Source organism: Pezoporus wallicus, unplaced genomic scaffold, assembly GCF_028554395.1.
Source record: "Pezoporus wallicus isolate ANWC-B61680 ecotype Strahan unplaced genomic scaffold, APGP_CSIRO_Pwel_v1 scaffold_2584, whole genome shotgun sequence".
Taxonomy (NCBI): domain Eukaryota; kingdom Metazoa; phylum Chordata; class Aves; order Psittaciformes; family Psittacidae; genus Pezoporus; species Pezoporus wallicus.
The window spans coordinates 7,093,831-7,111,424 of NW_026642851.1; the positions used below are offsets into that span (position 1 = coordinate 7,093,831).

A 17,594-nucleotide genomic window follows, 5' to 3' on the forward strand; every position below is an offset into this window, starting at 1 on the left:
TTCACCTATTGCTGCAAACATTGCATTTGGGCCACCAGGGGCTGAAATTCACTAGTGCCTGCCAGTTGCTGTTTGCTTGTCTCGCGTGAAACGAGTCAGCTATGTCAAAGCTGTCCAGAGCTTATGTCTCAGAAACAGCAACAGCCAAAACCTAGTACCTTGCTGGCAACAACCTCAGCAGAAAAACAAGGGTACTGAAGAGCAATAAAGTATGAAATAAATCCACAAAAATCTAGAGGAGCTCTGATACTTCACATCTCATGAGAATCTGTTTCAGGGATATTGTTAACTTCTTGTTCCCACATATGAAGTGGCAATCACCATGATAGTTGGGTACGATCTGTTTCTTGGGAAGGTCCTGATACTTTTTCTAACTCCTTTTGTTAATTGAAGACTTCCATTATTAAAACTTAGTTTTAAAGGAAGCTTGTGTAGGTACTTGTTTACAGACAAGTCTGAACTTATTACTACTTCCATTTCAAGTACTGGGATATTTTATGATCTTATTATTAGATTTTAAATTTGTTTTTCTAAATTTAGTTGCCATTAATTAATTCTTTCTTCTAATCTTACTAGAATATTGAAGATGGACTCTAATGTGTGGTCTGTATTTACCATGTATATGAAAAATAACAAACTGCTTATTATAAATTAATTCCTATCTGTTTGTGAAACATTATGCTGGACTTCTAACTCCTCTGCAACTGTAACTTTACATGCTATTAAGCTATAAAGCTATTCTTTGATGAGTTACCTAATTTCTACATAATTCATGCTAAAAATGTAATTTTCCTGCAGTGATGGATGTCCAATCATTTATTTATTGTGTCTTGGGAATTTACTATCCAAACCAGAATTTTAATATGCATTAAATCAGTTAGTATCCATTTACCCATCTTTGAAGATTAACTATTTAGGGTTGAGCTCTCACTACTGTCAAGAAACCATCTTTTGATGTTGATTACTATCAGATTTCTGACTTTGTCTCCTATAAAAGTTATACAGAAATTGCTTCACTATTATCTGGATTCCTCAGATTTTCTTAATTGCAGTCAGTGAGGCTTTTGGCCTTATAAAGACAAAAAGAAGTCTTGTTAATCAGTAGACTTTTACAGGGAAGAGGAACGTGCTCAATTTCAGTGTTAGGTACAGCATCTTGAAGATTTCAAATTTGTAGATCTACAATTTTGTGCCACTGGTGTAAAGCTCCACTCACTTTTTGTGTGAAAGGGCTCTCAGAATAGGTCTGAACAACTTCTATGGAAATTGTCAAAGATAAAAATGTGAAAATATTTTATTATTCTTGACCCTTTTGCATAAGCCAGTATATATGATATTTGCTATTCCTAGTCACAGGCCATAGCTTTTGTGACAATTTTATGATGCAGGGTCTCAGGATTCATCAAGGCTTGTCTTGTCCTGTTTCAGCTTGTATTAACATTTTTCTACTTGCCAAGTCACTGTAGCCTAGCCCATATTAGTGCATGTTCTACAGCAAAAGTCTGAGAAATGTATATAGTCCCTGAGAAAAAGACAGCTCTATTTCAGGTGAGGAAGCTGGAGGTATTAGAGGACTTCCATGATGATCTGTCCATCATATTTGAAAAATCATGGCAGTCAGGTGAAGTTCCCGACGGCTGGAAAAAGGGAAATATAATCCCCATTTGCAAGAAGGGGAAATGGATGACCCAGGGAATTACAGAGCAGTCAGTTTCACCTCTGTGCCTGGCAAAATTTTGGAGCAGATTCTCCTGGATGGCATGCTAAGACACATGAAAAACAGCAAGGTGCTTGGTGACAGCCAGCATGGCTTCACTGAGGGGAAATCCTGCCTGACCAATTTGGTGGCCTTCTATGATGAGCCTATGGAACTGATGGACAGGGGTAGAGAAGTTGATATCATCTACCTGGACTTGTGTAAAGCGTTTGACACTGTCCCACACAACATCCTTGTCTCTAAATTGGAGCGACATCAATTTGATGGATGGACCACTCGGTGGATAAAGAACTGGCTGGATGGCTGCATGCAAAGAGTTGTGGACAGTGGGTCAATGTCCAGCTAGAGACCAGTAATGAGTGGTGTCCCTCAAGTCTTGCTTGCTGTAGGAGGACAACCCCCATGGTGGTAGACCCTTGCCATGGCAGCAGCTGTTCTGACATTGATTCTCTGACACTTGAAGCTTTTAGAAGAAAATAAAATCTATCCATTTTCTATACAGCTTGTAGATAAAACCATGATTTTTTTTCCAAGACATCAGCTGAAAGCTGTTTGCTTTAATGGAGGTAGTGGATTACCTGATTAATCACCTGGGGAGAAGCAATGGGTTGGGTAAGAACTGTAGGGGGAAGGTAGGAAATCAGGAAGATTTGGAGGCTACTTTCTAAAATGAAGTATTTAGGATTTTCAGGCTGTGAATGGGATTTAGCTATTTTTCCAGTGATTGGTGAGATTTATGTATTTCTTTTAGCTGTTTGGGGCTTATTCGGTCTGTGAACTCCACACACTTTCCTAGAAATAATCAGGACTTCTGGGGTGCTGCTTTGTATGATTGGGATATGGGAATAGTGGCATTGTGGTCTTTCTGATTAATTCCCTATCTGAGGTGGCTACAGAAATATCATTTGGAGAAGTTTCAAGGACCCTCTGAGCTATATCTACAGTTGCTGCTCTAGAGAATTATTATGATAGTGGAACAATTAATGTCTTAGTGGCAGCCCCTTTAGGAAGAACATAGGAGGCAGTTTTGTTTGTTTTGCTTTTTTATTTCTTTGCTTAACCCACTGATGATCTTTCACTGTAAGCAAAGTACTCAAAATACAAAGCAATGCTAACAAGATGTTAGAACTAGTAAGGAAAGTTCTAACCTTCTGATGATCTATGAGAACGTGTTACATTTTCACATGAACTAACTGTTGCATCTAGACTGAGATTCATATTAATTTAGCTTAGATTTTATGATTAGATAAATCACTAAATTAAATATTTTTTTTAAACGTGGGGATTTTTGTTGCAATGGTAGAATACAAAATAATAAAAATAACTGACATATTTCCTGTTGTTCTGTGAAGTGTGAAATTACTTTAAGTATTGCATAGCTCAAACTGAAAAGTGGTTACTATAAATAATATTTCTAATGTTACCTGGGTTAATTTAAGAAGCATAACGAAGCACTTTAAACTTGGAACAAAGGTCTTTATTGCGACACCACACAGTGACCCTGTGGTTTATTTTAATTTTTTCCAAATGAAGCACACACTCTGAATTTTACACTATTTCATTGTGTGTTAAGCTTCTCTCATTAATCTCTCAATTGCTTTAATTCCTGAGCCTTTTCCAAAACCATGCATGTGTCTTTTTTTCTGCATAAAGTTCAACACAGTATTAATTGCACTAAAAGTAAGTTTTGAAGGACCTGTTTTTGTGGAGAATGTCACATTTTCAATTACTTTCCAGCTCTGATTTTGAGAGTACCCCTCTCACTTTTAGCAAAATACTATTTCTTTGATTTTCAAGATATTCCCCTTATATTAAACGTTGACTTACAATTGGTGAAGTTACTTGGGTCTATTAGTTTCTCTTTAGTCTTACCAGGAGGTATCAGAGCAATACAGAAATTTTCAGATCACTTATCTGTTTACAGATGAGGAAATTGAGGTAAATGGGAATTTTGATCAAGAAAGTTTTGTAGTATCATGCTTCTTGTATCTTTCTGTGGAGATAAAATCTGGTAATGTGAGAAGCAAGCATGACTATTGAGAAACTCTCAGGACCAGTGCCATGCCAGAGACGTCTTTAAGCCAGATTCAAAAATATGGGAGAACCTAGTGAATAGATTTATTCATTTCCAGTTTAGTTACTAGTGTGTGTGCTCTGTTGCGACTTCATCTAGGTCTTAACAGCCTAGTTTCAAGCTCTTGGGCACATGGGCATGTTTCAGGACTAGGGATAAATATTGCTGAAGTTGCAGTGCTAGGCTGTGTTGATTCTTGCTACAGTTATGGGAGATAAGCCCATGGAGATTGTTTTCTTCCCGATTTTTCCTGATCTTGCCCTTTTTTAACTAATGTTATTTGCTAACAGACATAAACAGGCAGGTAGACCGTGGGAAGGATTTGTTTGTCCTCACTTGCACACCTTGAAGTGATGCCAGAGTAAGCTTCAGGCATCTCTGAAGTTGTTTCACTCAGATGTTTTTGCGTGACTTTTCCTGGAAAAGTGTTTGTCTGTCTCTACTACCTGCAAAGTCTTTGGTTGTTGGCTCAGCCTCGAGCAACCAAGGTTAGGATAGATGAATCATCAAATGTATACAGTTGAGATGAATAGCAGAACTGTTTAGTTTGGTTCCAGTTAAATTTTTAATATATTATCTCTCCAAACTTTGCAAGAAAGCTAGATCTATTTATATTTCTTGTGGGTGAGGGGAAGACCTCTCTTGTTTGGAGAACATGAAACATGCTTAGCACAAGAGCATTTTTGCTCCAGTGAAGGGTGCATTATTGAAAGGAATGTCCCAGTTACTCCTACACACAGTTTGACCTAAAGCAGAGCAGCCAGCCATGGAGAGTATGAAATGGATACTTTTGCATGAGACTAGAGAAGAGGATGAGCTCCAGGAGCACGCCTAATACATCTTGGACACTGATGGGTGGTTTGGGTCCATGGAATGAGACTGGAGCTAATTTGAGTTAAACACCTTGTGAAATGCATTTATTCTTATGATGTAATAGTTCATGTTACATAATGGGGCTCAGCCCCATGAGTTTTACTCCATAGCTCTGCATTTGTGCTACTTTGTAAATTAGTTACTGCTGAAGAGGGCTTAGAGGAGCAGAAAACAGAACCAAAATGCTTGGCATAATGACGTGATGGAAGAATTTCCTATTGACTTGGAAAAGACTCTGGAAGCAATATGTGCTGAAATGTATTGGAAGTTTTTGGACTGGAAAGTAAGTGCTGAAAAAATAATTATTCTACTGTTGCTCCAATTCTCTGATGAAGCATATAGTATGTAGGAGTTCGAATTTTATTTTTTCCTGATCAGAGTTACTTCATGCCAATTTATAGTTTTGCCTTCTGCAAGGGTATTACTTTATGGATTGGAAGTACTTCTGGTAAATTTTTCTCCTCTTACTACAGGGATTGATGGAGAAAAGGACAGTTCTGTTGAGCTTTAACAGTTCAGAATTGAAATATTATTTTCTTCAAACTCTAGTTGCTAAGAAAAATTTAGCATAGGGGTCACATGGGAGTCAGTCTTTTCTGTCTCCTATTGATTATTTTATTTACTTTCTCTTCTATCAGCACCTGTTATGTCTTCTTGAATGTGCTCTGGTCTGTCATTACAAGGATAGAAATTATGATACCAAAAATTTTCCTGAAGTGTTACCTTGTTTCAGTCTGTAATGATCTAGGACTGTCACCTGATCTTTCCATCACTAGTCATAACTGTGGTGTTCATGCTGTACACTGGACATTATATGAGACTTGATTTTGACCTCTTCATTATTTTTAATAATTTCTTTTAACAAATGGAGATGGGTGTTAAGAACCCTTGCGTGGAATCCTAATCAAATGTATTAATATCTTAGTCCTCTTTCAAGTTAACTCTTGAATTAGTATCACTTAAGTGGAAGCAGGTGATGTACACTCATTGCCTTCCATGTCAAAATAAAGAATTCTGTCAATTATTGTTTAAAACCTGATCAATTGGGGGTACTGCAATTGCTTGACTTTCCACTTTGCAGACATCATTTAGTTCCAATTTGACAATTGAAAGCTAGAATGATTTTATGATAACACAGATAGCATATTTTGGGAAGGAGCTCTCAAAATGGAGCCTTGGCTGAATAGTTGTGAATACATAAAAGGTACAATTTGAATGTTTTTCTTAATACTTGGATAAAATTGTTCTTGCATAAACAAATTTGGAGGATTTTTTGTATTAAAATTAATGGTGTTTACTAAAACTGTACAATAGGAGAAAATAAGTTATAACAACAGTATAGAATCATAGAATAGTGTCCTGGGTTCAGCAGTAGCAGTCATGTTTCTCCTTTGTGGTAGCTGGTGCAGTGCTGTGTTTTGACTTCCAGCCTGGGAACAATGTTGGTGAAACCGATGTTTTCGGTTGTTGCTAAGTGATGTTTACCCTGACCAAGGACTTTGTGAGGCTCATGCTCTGCCAGGGAGGAGGGGAAGCCAGGAGGAAGCAGAGATGGGCAGGTGCTCCAGTCCCCTGATCGTCCTCGTGCACCTTCTCTGGACTTGTTCCAACAGTTCCATGTCCTTCTTATGTGGAGGACACCAGAACTGCGCAATACTCCAAGTGAGGTCTCACAAGAGCAGAGTAGAGGGGCAGGATCACCTCCTTCGACCTCCTTGTCATGCTCCTTTTGATGCAGCCCAGGATACTGTTGACTTTCTGGGCTGTGAACTCACACTGAAGCCGGCTCATGCTCATTTTCTCATCACCCAACCCCCCAAAGTCCTTCTCCACAGGGCAAAAATAGGTTAAATATACATACACTGGTGTTGTAATGCTCCCTACTCTGATCATACGCAAAAATGTTATAATATTGTCATTAAAAGATTAGTTTAAATTTGGTAAAATTTTGATTTCTCTGAAGATGGTTTCTATTCTGTAAGACTTTCCCTGAAAAAGTTAGTAGTGGCACCATAATTTGAACACTGTTTTTTAGATAGTGAAACTAATCCCATTTATTGAGTTCTTTCCGCTGTTTCATGTGTTGATAACTGGCTCTACAAAAACTTAATGGAGAATTACTGACTGCAATCCATTTTCTGCTTAAGCAGATAACTTTCTGTTGACATGAAAAATAGACTTAAAAATGCAAAACTTTTCTGGCCGTGTTTCAGAGCCTGTTTGGACTTCTTCATAGGTTTATCTTTTTTTAAAAAAAACGTAAATTAAATGTCTAAAACTTTTTCAATAAACTTACTTAAGTGGAAAGGATGAACGAGCGGTCTTTTTTCATTTACAGCAAATTTATTTTGTATTAGCTTAAATGACATTAACTAGGCTAAACCAGATAAATCCAGCCTTGATGTAATTTCAAGCAGGTTTTTAACCTTTTTTTCCCCTTTTGAGAACTGCTTGTTTGCTAAATTAACTTTCAAAATAGATAAAGTGCCTGAATCTGCTTGTTCTCTTCTTAGTCTTTAATTTCTCTGCAGAATTTCTCTACCACTTTCAAAAAAACCCTTTGATTACTGCCTATTCTTATGCTTTTCTGACATCCTGCATGTTTTTACTGCTTTATGCATCTTAATTCTGTCTCTGCTCCTCCTTTTCTAGATCTTGATTCTGCTTTCAGGGTGCCTGTGATTCAGTACTTGAAGTGTTTGCTCTTTAGATTTTTCCCTGCAAGTCTTTTTGTTTCTTGGCCGTCTTTTTGTCTACATGTTTCCTAGAGCTGTGAAAATCTGGTGGTGGTGGTGTTAGTTGACAAGAGGGCTGACTTGCTGCACTTGTTGAGCTCTCCCTACTTGTACTTAGCCACACACTTGCAAAAAAGACACCTTTTCTTTGGTTTTGCACTTTTTGTTAGATCTTCAATGAAATATTTTTGGGGTTGTGGTTTTGGGTATGAGTTTTGGTTTTTTGTTTGGCTGTTTGGTTGTTTTTTGTGCCTTTTTTTTTTTACCCCTCCTTCCCCCTCGCCAATCCTTGGATAATACCCTAAATGCTTTCTGTGTATTTGAAGACTTTTTCTTATATTTCCACTTATAACAAATCTTATGGTGATCCTGAATTCCTTTGGGTAATGCCATTTTTCTTATTAATGTTTTAGAGCATAATATAAATGGATACCAGTTTCTGCTAAAGATTACCTTCTTACAGAGCTTGTATACAAATTTTACGCTACAGACCGAGCAGGAGAACAACTTAGAATGTTGCAGAAGTTTTAATAAAATGGGAGAAAGCTGAAAGACTGGGAAATGTCATTGTGATGTACAACAGTGTGAGGAGGAGTTTTAGAAGATTTAGGGAAAAAAATAAGATGAAATATCGTATGTTGGAGAAAATAGGAAACAAAGCAGCTGAATAGCACAAAATAGTTAAGCCTTACAAATGTAGCAATATGATATATGGAATTGTAGTTTGGTTTTTTGTATAAGATTTTAATCTAAGCTATACTTATAAAGAGGAAGCAAACAATTCAATGGTATGCATTCTTGATGAACTCTGAGATATACACATGTATATATGTATGCGTGCGTATATCAATAAACTCTTAATTTATTAGTACCTCTGCTTTTCTTCAAGAATTTTTCCAATCAGGTTTATGGCCTGAGGGTGTTAAAATGATAACCATAGAATGATAGTGCTGAAAAAGGCGTAGTTGAACCAAATGAGCTGGAAAATGCTTTCTAGGCAGAAGTGATACCTTTATACAATAAACATATGTCTGCCTCTGGTGCTGGAGATAATAGGAAGTTGCATCAGACCTTGGGCTGTGAGCCTTAAGCGATGTTGGAGTAGTAGTCTCTGTACCCTGAGAAGACATTTCTTAGATTAGAAAATACAGATCTGCAATGACAGACATGCTTCCAGACATAAGTTGTCTGTTTCTGTAGATAACTACACCACTGTCTCCTTGTCATCACCTTGTTTTAATTCTGCTCATCAGAGCTAATGGGCAAATTGGAGGTAGACACAGTTCTGTTTGTGTTACAGATATTTGATCTTGGGAACTTATAGGTGAGGAAATCCCTGATGGCATCAGTTACGTATTACAAGCTGACACTTGGGCAACTATGTGATTCTTTTAGTGAAGTCATACAACTTCATCACAAAAGTAGTTAGACTTTTTTCATCCCACTATTCCTATTCAAGGTGTGCCAGGCTTACATTCCTGTCAGCCTATTTTTGTCTAGTTTTTGCAGTCATTACCCTTGGGTTAATACCATCCTTTAACTTTTGCAATCATCTTTTCCCTTTCCTGCTATGTTTCCTTCCCCTGGGAACTATTAAGGTATTTCATTAATATCATTTTGCTGTTTTCTTGTGTTGTCAGACTGAATGAAGCAAGTTGATCTAATCTCTCACGAGGCTGACATTTTTGACTGACTCGATATCACTTCCCCACTCCTCCTCAGTTTAGAGATCATCAGTGTAATCAGTTCATCCATGTAACAGAACATCCATGTTCTTTGTCAGAACATACTCAAATACACTTGAGAAATTCTAAGTTGATTTTTATCAAAAGGATTGTAATTCAGTGTGGTGACTTCTGTCTCTTGCACTGTTGTTTTTTTTTTGTAGGAGAATGTTTTAGTAATGTCCACCTCTGCTGGGTGAGCCCTGACTGGTTTACCATACAATGCACTCTAAATATTTACACAATACGAATCTTCTTGACAGCTTAATAAGGAACTACTGTGCCACCTGACTACACACTTAGATGTACTATTTCAGAACTAGTCATTATCATAGAGATTGGGGGGGGGGGGGGGGGGGGGTAGGATTTATAAATAAACCTGAACAGAGACAGAGACCATCTTGACAGAGTAATATGTTTGGGTTGCTATTGATGGAGGTTTCCCCTAACCATGGATTCTTGGCATGGCTGGCGAATCATTATTTTGAGTGTGATCATTTATATGATCTTACTGATCACTGTTCATAAGAATTCAGATACCTAGGTATCTAGGTATCTCTCTTCCTGCCCCCTCACAGCCCCCCTTTCCTGAACTTGGGAAACCCTAATAGTATCACACAAAATGTTTTTTTTTTTTAATTTTCCCAGAAAATAAAGCAATCTAGTAATTTGAAAAGTAATCATTAATAGCCAGTCCTTTCATGCATTTATGCGAATTGTGATTGCAGATATGATTCCATTAACAGCTGGGTACTCCAATTCAGTTATTATTTATAGTTGTAGGCCAAGTAAGTAGTAAATAGATACCACTTTCAGTTATCAGCATCATATGTCTGCAGGCTCTGAAAATTCAAACTCCATAGATCAGTCACTTACAATCCCTTTGATAAAAATTCAACTTGGAATTTCTCAGCTGTTTTCTTCATTTGATGTGCAAACTCTTCTGAAGTTTTGTAAGCATTTGCCAAATTCTTATGAGAAAAAAGATATCTTTATGAATGTTGGGCACTTCATAATTCTACTCTAGTTGCTGTTGTTTTCTTACCTATTTGCAGATGACTGGGCAATAAATCCAATTGGTAAGTTAATGATATACAGTTGACTTGCATAGCATGCACCAAAAATTTTAGTCATAAAACAGTGTTATAATTCAGTTAAATATTATCCAAGAACACGCTGGGTTGAAAGTCACAGCTTTGCGTAAGCCATACTTCCCATAAGCTGCAGATTTGGAAAGTGAGGTTCTAAAACTGTCTTTCAGAGAGATGTGTATAAACACAGCTTTTTCAAAGACTCTTCATGGCCAGTACTAGACAGTTAAAGTAATTCTTTTCCAAGTGAAAGCTTGGATAGTAACATAGCTCATGAACAGATTCATATTACTCTGTACATTATATTGCTTTGCTCTGACAGATACTCAGTCATCTACAGGAAGTGAATGCCAGCATTATAATGGCTCCGCTGCTCCTTCTGTGGAACTGTGTATTTTCAACAACCAGTGTGGAGACAGCAATGAGAAACAAGGTAAGTCTCTGTGGGCTTCATCACAAATGAGATATGAGAAGTTCCTTTTTTTTTTTTTTCTTCCCTCCTTGTCATTTGTTTGGTGTTCATTGTTTTTGTGTTTTTTGTTTTTTTTTTTAAGGCAGTTTTTTCCTGCTTCAGTTGTTTTTTTCTTTTTCCTGTTTAATTTTCAATCTCTATACAGAGCAAGTTTAATAAGTCTTCATATGGATGTGGTGTAGTAAAGCAAGCGTTCCCTCATCCTCGCCCACATAAATTCAATGGAGATTTAACGAGTATTATATTTTTTCCTTAATTTTTGGTAAAATTTTCTGCTGAAACTCAAGTTTCATCCAAAATACCTAGACCAAAGTATAAGCAACAACAGCAAAATTTTTTTTTAAGTCTAAAGGCGGGGGGGTGTGAGGGAATTCTTCAGTTCCTGAAATGATAATCCTAATTCAAACTTTGTCACATTCAGAGACTATGAATGCAGTTGTTGATGTTTCCCTTAAAGGAAAGACCTGAGCAATGAGAGTGAATTTTAACTGCTAGTGTCTGAGTAAATTTGCGTCAGAAATCTACTTTTTCCAGAACACTGTAACATAAAATTATGCTGAAAATTATTTTGTGTGCATATAATTATTACAGTGCATAACATAGTCCTGCTCTTTGAGAGTCTTTGTTCTGGAGTGCGAAGAAGATTTCTTAAAAATTCTAATCTTAAAGCTTGCCTGAATTGTTGCACTCACTGTGCAACAGAGGAAGCTACCATATTTGGGGGTGGCTTTAAGGTTTAGCTTTCAGTAGGTTGTCTTTAGGTGAGCTTGCATGCATCTGTGCACACTGAAAAATGCTAATTAGAGCATGTTAGTGATCACTGAATTCAGCTGAAATCTGTGAGAAAGAGCGGTAACTTAAATCCAGGTTCCACAAATTACAATTGTGTGCCCAGCTACATGTGTTTTTCTTCGGATTCTATGTTTTATCCAAATATGGTGCAGATATGTTTGTAATAGGAGTCTAGAGTCAAATCTAGGATACTTCTCCTGTCTGCAAAGTGACAAAAAGAAATTTAGATAGCTGTATTGGTTATCAGTATATCTCATAACTTTCTTGTGCTGTACTAAAATGTATTAAATGCCAGTGGCTGGAAATTATACTTGTTGAGTGCCTTGATGTGTGACTAATATGTCTCAGATTAACGTGTATTTTTATTACTACCAAAAGAGATGGTTATGCTATGTTTCACTGCATAGCCTTGAAATCCTCAATGTGCTTATTTTTGATTTTGCTAGAAAGAGCATTTCTCCAGACAGCGCTTTCTGTTATGACTGCAGAATATGCAGCAAGAGATACGCTCTTTCATTAATTTTTATGGAGTCTCTTTACACTTGTTTGTTGAGGAAATACCGCTATAGATAAATGATCTTATAGAAGTACAGAAATTAAATGTTGCTCCACAGACTAGTTTAGAAAAATGAGCCTATGAGCTCTGTGAAAGACCTAAATGCCAAATAATGTTTTATTTGAAGTATGGACGAACATGAGGTGTGGAATTAGGCTCTGAGTGACAGACAGGGTGTAGATGTTGGGGCTGCTTGGGTAATGCTCTGGATTACTCCAGGAGATAAACTGTCTGTCAGACATAAAGATACAGATCAGGGTGTCAAATTGAAGATTCATCCTGCTACCACCCACTCCTCTGATTTGGGATCATTGCAAAATTATTTTTCTGCTTGGGTTTCAGCTCTCCAGTCTCATGCTCATGACAGGTCCCTGCTGTTTTCTCTGGGCTGTACTCTGGTTTAAGGAAGTTTCTGCAGTGAAAATAAATCAAGTTGAAATTTCAAATGGTGTGTTTATATTGTCATTTTGGACTTCATACGTGGTTGGCTTGCGCTTTACCATAGCGTTAGAAAAGAAGAAAAATAAACCCTACAGTAACTCTAATCTCTGAGCAACCATTGCAAAATATTCACCAGGGGATGAATGATAATTAAGTGCTCTTAAAAATAGTTTGCTCTCAGAATATCCCAAGCTGAGATTTTATGTGCATACACACTTAAAGTAGAACCTTAGGCTGTAGTCTGTTTCTGTGCCACTTGGAATTTTTCCATAGTGGTTATTTTAAATATTTGTTTTCTTCACAGGAAATTCTGCAAAAGAATATCTAGAACCTCCATATCTAGAACACATTTCTTCCTTCTGGCCTTTTGCTCACTAAGCAATGACTTTGTCTTTATAAATCTATCTTTCAGCAAATTTACAGTGTCTGCTTTCAAGCTATATTTTCTGTGAAAATGAATATTGCCTTGGAAAAAAGTTCTGGTTTGGGTTTGTGTGTTTGTTGTTTGGTTTTTTTTAATTTTAAACGGCATGGTTTTTGTTATTTGTAAATACTGATTTTAATTTTTTTCAGCTATGAGAAAATTTCTGAGGAAATATTGAAACTGATCTGGTGCATTTCATGTTATATGAAACAGATATACCTCAGATTTGTGTTTGATTTTTATGAGAAAATGACATGCTTTTCAGCCACTTAAAAAGCTAAGAAATAAAAGCCGCAATAAACAGTTGATTGATGAACCAACCTATCTGCACATTAACTTCAGTCTGGAATGGTTATGTGAATTATCTGTTTTCTCCTCTCACCTTATAATTAATAGTTGCAGTAAGTTGATGTGAATATGAAAGCCATGAAATTGAACATCATACAGCGTGACTATAAATGCTGCAGTAGCAACTTTATTTAAAATGATTAGCGAACTGTGATAACATAGAATAAGTAAAAAGCATTAGCAGGGGCCCAAAGCGTGCACCAATTTGAGAAGAACATGAAGGTATTGTAGCTCTCACATCTATCCAGAATCCTGATTAAAAGGCACTTAACCCATTCTCCTCTGCTGTGTAAGAGAATATGCGGGTGAACTTACAGTTTCCACGCAGTGTGTGAAATGTGGAGACAGTCCCACACACTAGCCATTCTTGGATGAAGTTGTGTCTGCTTAGACATTCAAGGAATAGGGCTGTCCAGCCTCTTAGGCACATCTTTCATTCAGATTGGATGTGATGCAAAAAAGGCTAATAGCAGAGCAGAAACAAACATCCGTCTCTCTCTCCCAGTAAGCAATTCTTCATCAGGTCCCATACTTGCCTCAAATTCCCTGAATGAAGAAGTGCATCAAACTGGGTCCTGTGCCAGAAAGATATGTTCTGCCTCTCTTTTCTAACCTACGCTACCCTACAGAGGAATGTGCAAGGGAGAGAAGCAGTTCTTCCCCACCATGTTATGTGCACTGGAAGAAACAAGGTCAGAGAAAAAGCAAAGGGCAAGACTATGTTATTCTGAGGACTTGTTTCAGCTCTTCTCTGAACAGTGTGGTTTCTGCTTTAATGCAGTGGCTTTGTAAAGACAAGGAGCACTGGTAAAATTTATATGTCAGCTGATGAGAGCCTTTGCCTTTCTGCTATGGGGCCATGGGAGGGGGTGGGTGGTGGTGGTATCTGGAATTGGGTTTATACTCCAATTTCTTAAAAATGCATATTGTAAAATGGTGGAAAAACCAGTAGTGGAATAAAAAACCCAAGCATTTCTGCTATTCAGCTGCTTTTGCTGGTTATTTCTTAGTGTCAAGTCTGGTTTTCTGTGCAAGAGCCCTGGATAAACAAAGGAGGTACTGAAATTCTCCAGCCAATACCTGCAGTATAATTTTAAGAACAGTCTCTGCATGCAAACTATGCTAGCTTAGAGAGTTTCCTACAAGTAGGTAGCTACACATGTATTTGTAAACAAAAAAAGCGTATGTTATAGTGATATAATATAAACTAGTTTGTGTTTGGTTTGGCTTGGGGTGGGGGCACTTGGTGGTTTGTTCTGATGGTGGGTGGTTTGGTTTGTTGGGGGGGGTGGTTTTTTGTTTTTTTTTTTCCTCTTTTCTTCAATGTTCATTCTCTTGTCACTGTTCTGCTGCCCTGTTTCTCTTTTTTATGATTTAAAATTGCTGCTGCTGCTGACTTTTTTAGGAAGCTGTTTGGAGTGTTTCTGGTGTGCTAATTAAATACCAAGTGATGGTGAGAACCTACTCCTTTGCTTCTGTTTTTGAGGTTTTGATTGTTTGTTTTGTTTCATTTCAGGTTCCTCCTTTAAGTGTGACTTTGAAAGTGACCTATGCAAAGCTCTTCGTGAGTTGAACTCACAGCCTGGATGGATAAGAAGAAATGGCCTATCTAGTATGGGGCCACCATACTCTGACCACAGTGGGAAAGACAGTGGTAAGAATCCTCATGTCCTTTGAAGGAACTATGGGTTTTTACAAATTATGTGGGTCTGTATTGCTTATTTACTAATTTCTTGGTAGCTCAGTTGTACTCTGCTGCATGTTTTCTTAGCACCTGTGTCCAGGTTTTTAGGTGGTTGTAATGACATTAACCCAGAATTCCAGGAAAAAAAAGATTGTATTCCAGAAAGCTACTTTTGTTATCATGGGGGAGCCAAGTAATCAGTCATTAACAGTAACGTTTATCTGCCTGAGTGACCTTTGCCTGTTTGGAAGATAAAAGGCAATAATTTGTCTTGATGATTGCAAAGTTTAGAAATTAGTATTGGGTCCCCATTTTGAGACTTGTTTTCATCTCTCCTTGGATTGGTGAATCCAAGTGTGTGTATCTTTATCTGTAGCTAATATTACTGCTCCAAATACTTTGAAAGAAAATTACTTTGTATCTGTGGATGGGAAGAGCTTCTTTTGAGCCAGCTCCTCTAAATCTTATTACAGTTCCATTTTGCATCAAAGGCTGTCTCTCAATTAAGTAATTAATTGTCCCTGTGTTGTGGTTTAAACCCAGCTGGCAACTAAATACCACGCAGCCACATGCTCACCACCCACTGACTGATATCCAGCTTGGTCCCTCCTGGGTAACTCCTTCCAGTTTGTATACTGGGTATGACATGCTGTGGTATAAATACCCCTTTGGCTAGTTTGGATCAGGTGTCCTGACTCTGCTTCCTCCTGGCTTCTTGTGCCCCTCCTCACTGGCAGAGCATAAGACTGAAAAGCCCTTGATCAGGGCAAGAGCTACTTAGCAAATAAAACATCGGTGTGTTATCAGCATTGTTCTTAGACTAAAGCCAAAATGCCAGCTACTAGGAAGAAAATTAACTCTGTCCCAGCCAAAACCAGAACACGCTTTTGTTCTCAGACAAAATATGTCCCTTATACTTTTCCAGCTGCCAAGTTTAATTCTGCTTTCCAAAACCTGTTTTGTTCCTTCTGTAACACATGGTTTTCTTCATACATTTTTAGCTAATTTGAGCCAACTTTTTTAGCTACAGCAAGCACTCTCCTGCTTTCCAAAGCTGTTAAAAGGCTTGTTTACAAGAAAGCAAGGAAGGAGGGAAAGAATTTGATGGAGACCTCTAATAATGCAGTAAAGATGTGAGCTTGTTGAAATAATCTCACAAAACTGTTCAATTCTCTTCTCCACATTTTCCATTATTCTTTTTATCTCTACCCACTCGTTCTCACCTCTTCTGTGTGCAAGGAGTGCTTCAACAGGAGGACAAGCACCTGGAGGCAGGCATGCGATGTTGGGGAATGTACAAGAATATGACCTTATGAAGGATGAAAGTATTGTTGTGAGACTGATCAGACTAAGTGTTTTTAATCTCATTTCTAACCTATGATTATCTGAAAGTGTGGAAATCTGTACTGTTCTGAAGCAAGCAATACCTCCTGTTCATTACATAAGCTACCAAAGTTCCATAGAATGATTAATGTAAATTGGTGATTTAAATGTGGAAAACTTGCTTAGAAATCAGAAAAATTAAAATAGCACAGAATTAAAAAAAAAAAAAAGGAAAAAAATCAGCAAAACCCTCACTGTTCTCATTCCACAGCTGACAATTTTCATCATGGTCTATAATTAGGAAACTTTATGCAATGTGCTTCTAACTTAATTTTTTGCTTGCATATAGCACTTGAGCACATCCTGCTGTGTGTACCTTGCTGCTGAAAATAAGGTTGCTCTTAAATAAATGTTGATTTAAGATGATACTGGCATAAAAATTTGAGTTAAATACCAAACCCTTTTTATAAACACAAGCTCTATTTCAAGTATGTAAGATGTGAAACAGTATCTTTAAAATAATAACAGCTGTTCTCATCAAGTAGCAGATAAGAGACAAATACTATGGAATAAAATATATAGCAAACTCTTGGGTAGAATCAAAATTAGCTAACTAGGCAACAGTCTAACTGTAGTTGTAGTTTCTAGGGTTTCTGTTTGATTGGTAGTATACACCATATCAGAATGTAGCAAAGACCTGAAAGATATTCTTGCTTATAAACAATAAAATAAGTTACCCTTATCCTGTGAAGAACTGGTAGGGAGGGGAAAATTTAACTTATGCAGACACCTAAAGCCAGCAAAACCATCAACTTGCAAGTGTTTGTTACAGAGGAAGCAAACAGTTCAGTCACCTGTATCATCCCACTAACTTTTTTTGGGAGTTCAGACACCATTTTACCTTCCAGGTCAGAATTGTGTGGTAGACATATTAATCTAAGTTATTTTGATCAGTTAATAGAAGGCTTGAATACTTTTACCTATTCAGCTTTTTTAAGAGGCTGTGTACTCAGACTGTGAACTGAATGACTAAGGAGATTTAAATGTATTTGGTTATTTTGTTTTTCCACCTAGAGAATGGCTAAACTGTACTCTCATTTTCTGAATGCTGGCTCTAGCCACCTAGGAAATATTTATGTTCTTATGGCAGCTATTCAAGTTTTCCCACTGCTGGTGACTCAACAGACTGTGTAATCAGTTTTATGTTGGTTCCTGCTTAAAAACCAAATTATATTGTATGGTGACAACTGAGCAGATTATACTCTATGGCAGAGTATTAAAGGGAAGAGTTCCTGCCGTCAGGATAATGCACACACATAAGCAGAAGAGCAAAGATCACT

The 17,594-nt window shown here is 37.3% G+C and overlaps 1 protein-coding gene across 1 annotated transcript in view; it reads left to right on the plus strand.

The window, feature by feature from the left end:
* Nucleotides 1-10,352: 10,352 nt before the first annotated feature.
* The window catches only part of MALRD1 (MAM and LDL receptor class A domain containing 1), a 247,062-nt gene continuing 239,820 nt past the window's right edge, over nucleotides 10,353-17,594 (plus strand). Inside the window, exons 1-2 of the mRNA XM_057432747.1 lie at nucleotides 10,353-10,647; nucleotides 14,764-14,901. Coding sequence (XP_057288730.1) covers nucleotides 10,488-10,647; nucleotides 14,764-14,901 — 298 coding nt within the window. The 5' untranslated portion in view covers nucleotides 10,353-10,487. The remainder of the gene's footprint in view (nucleotides 10,648-14,763; nucleotides 14,902-17,594) is intronic.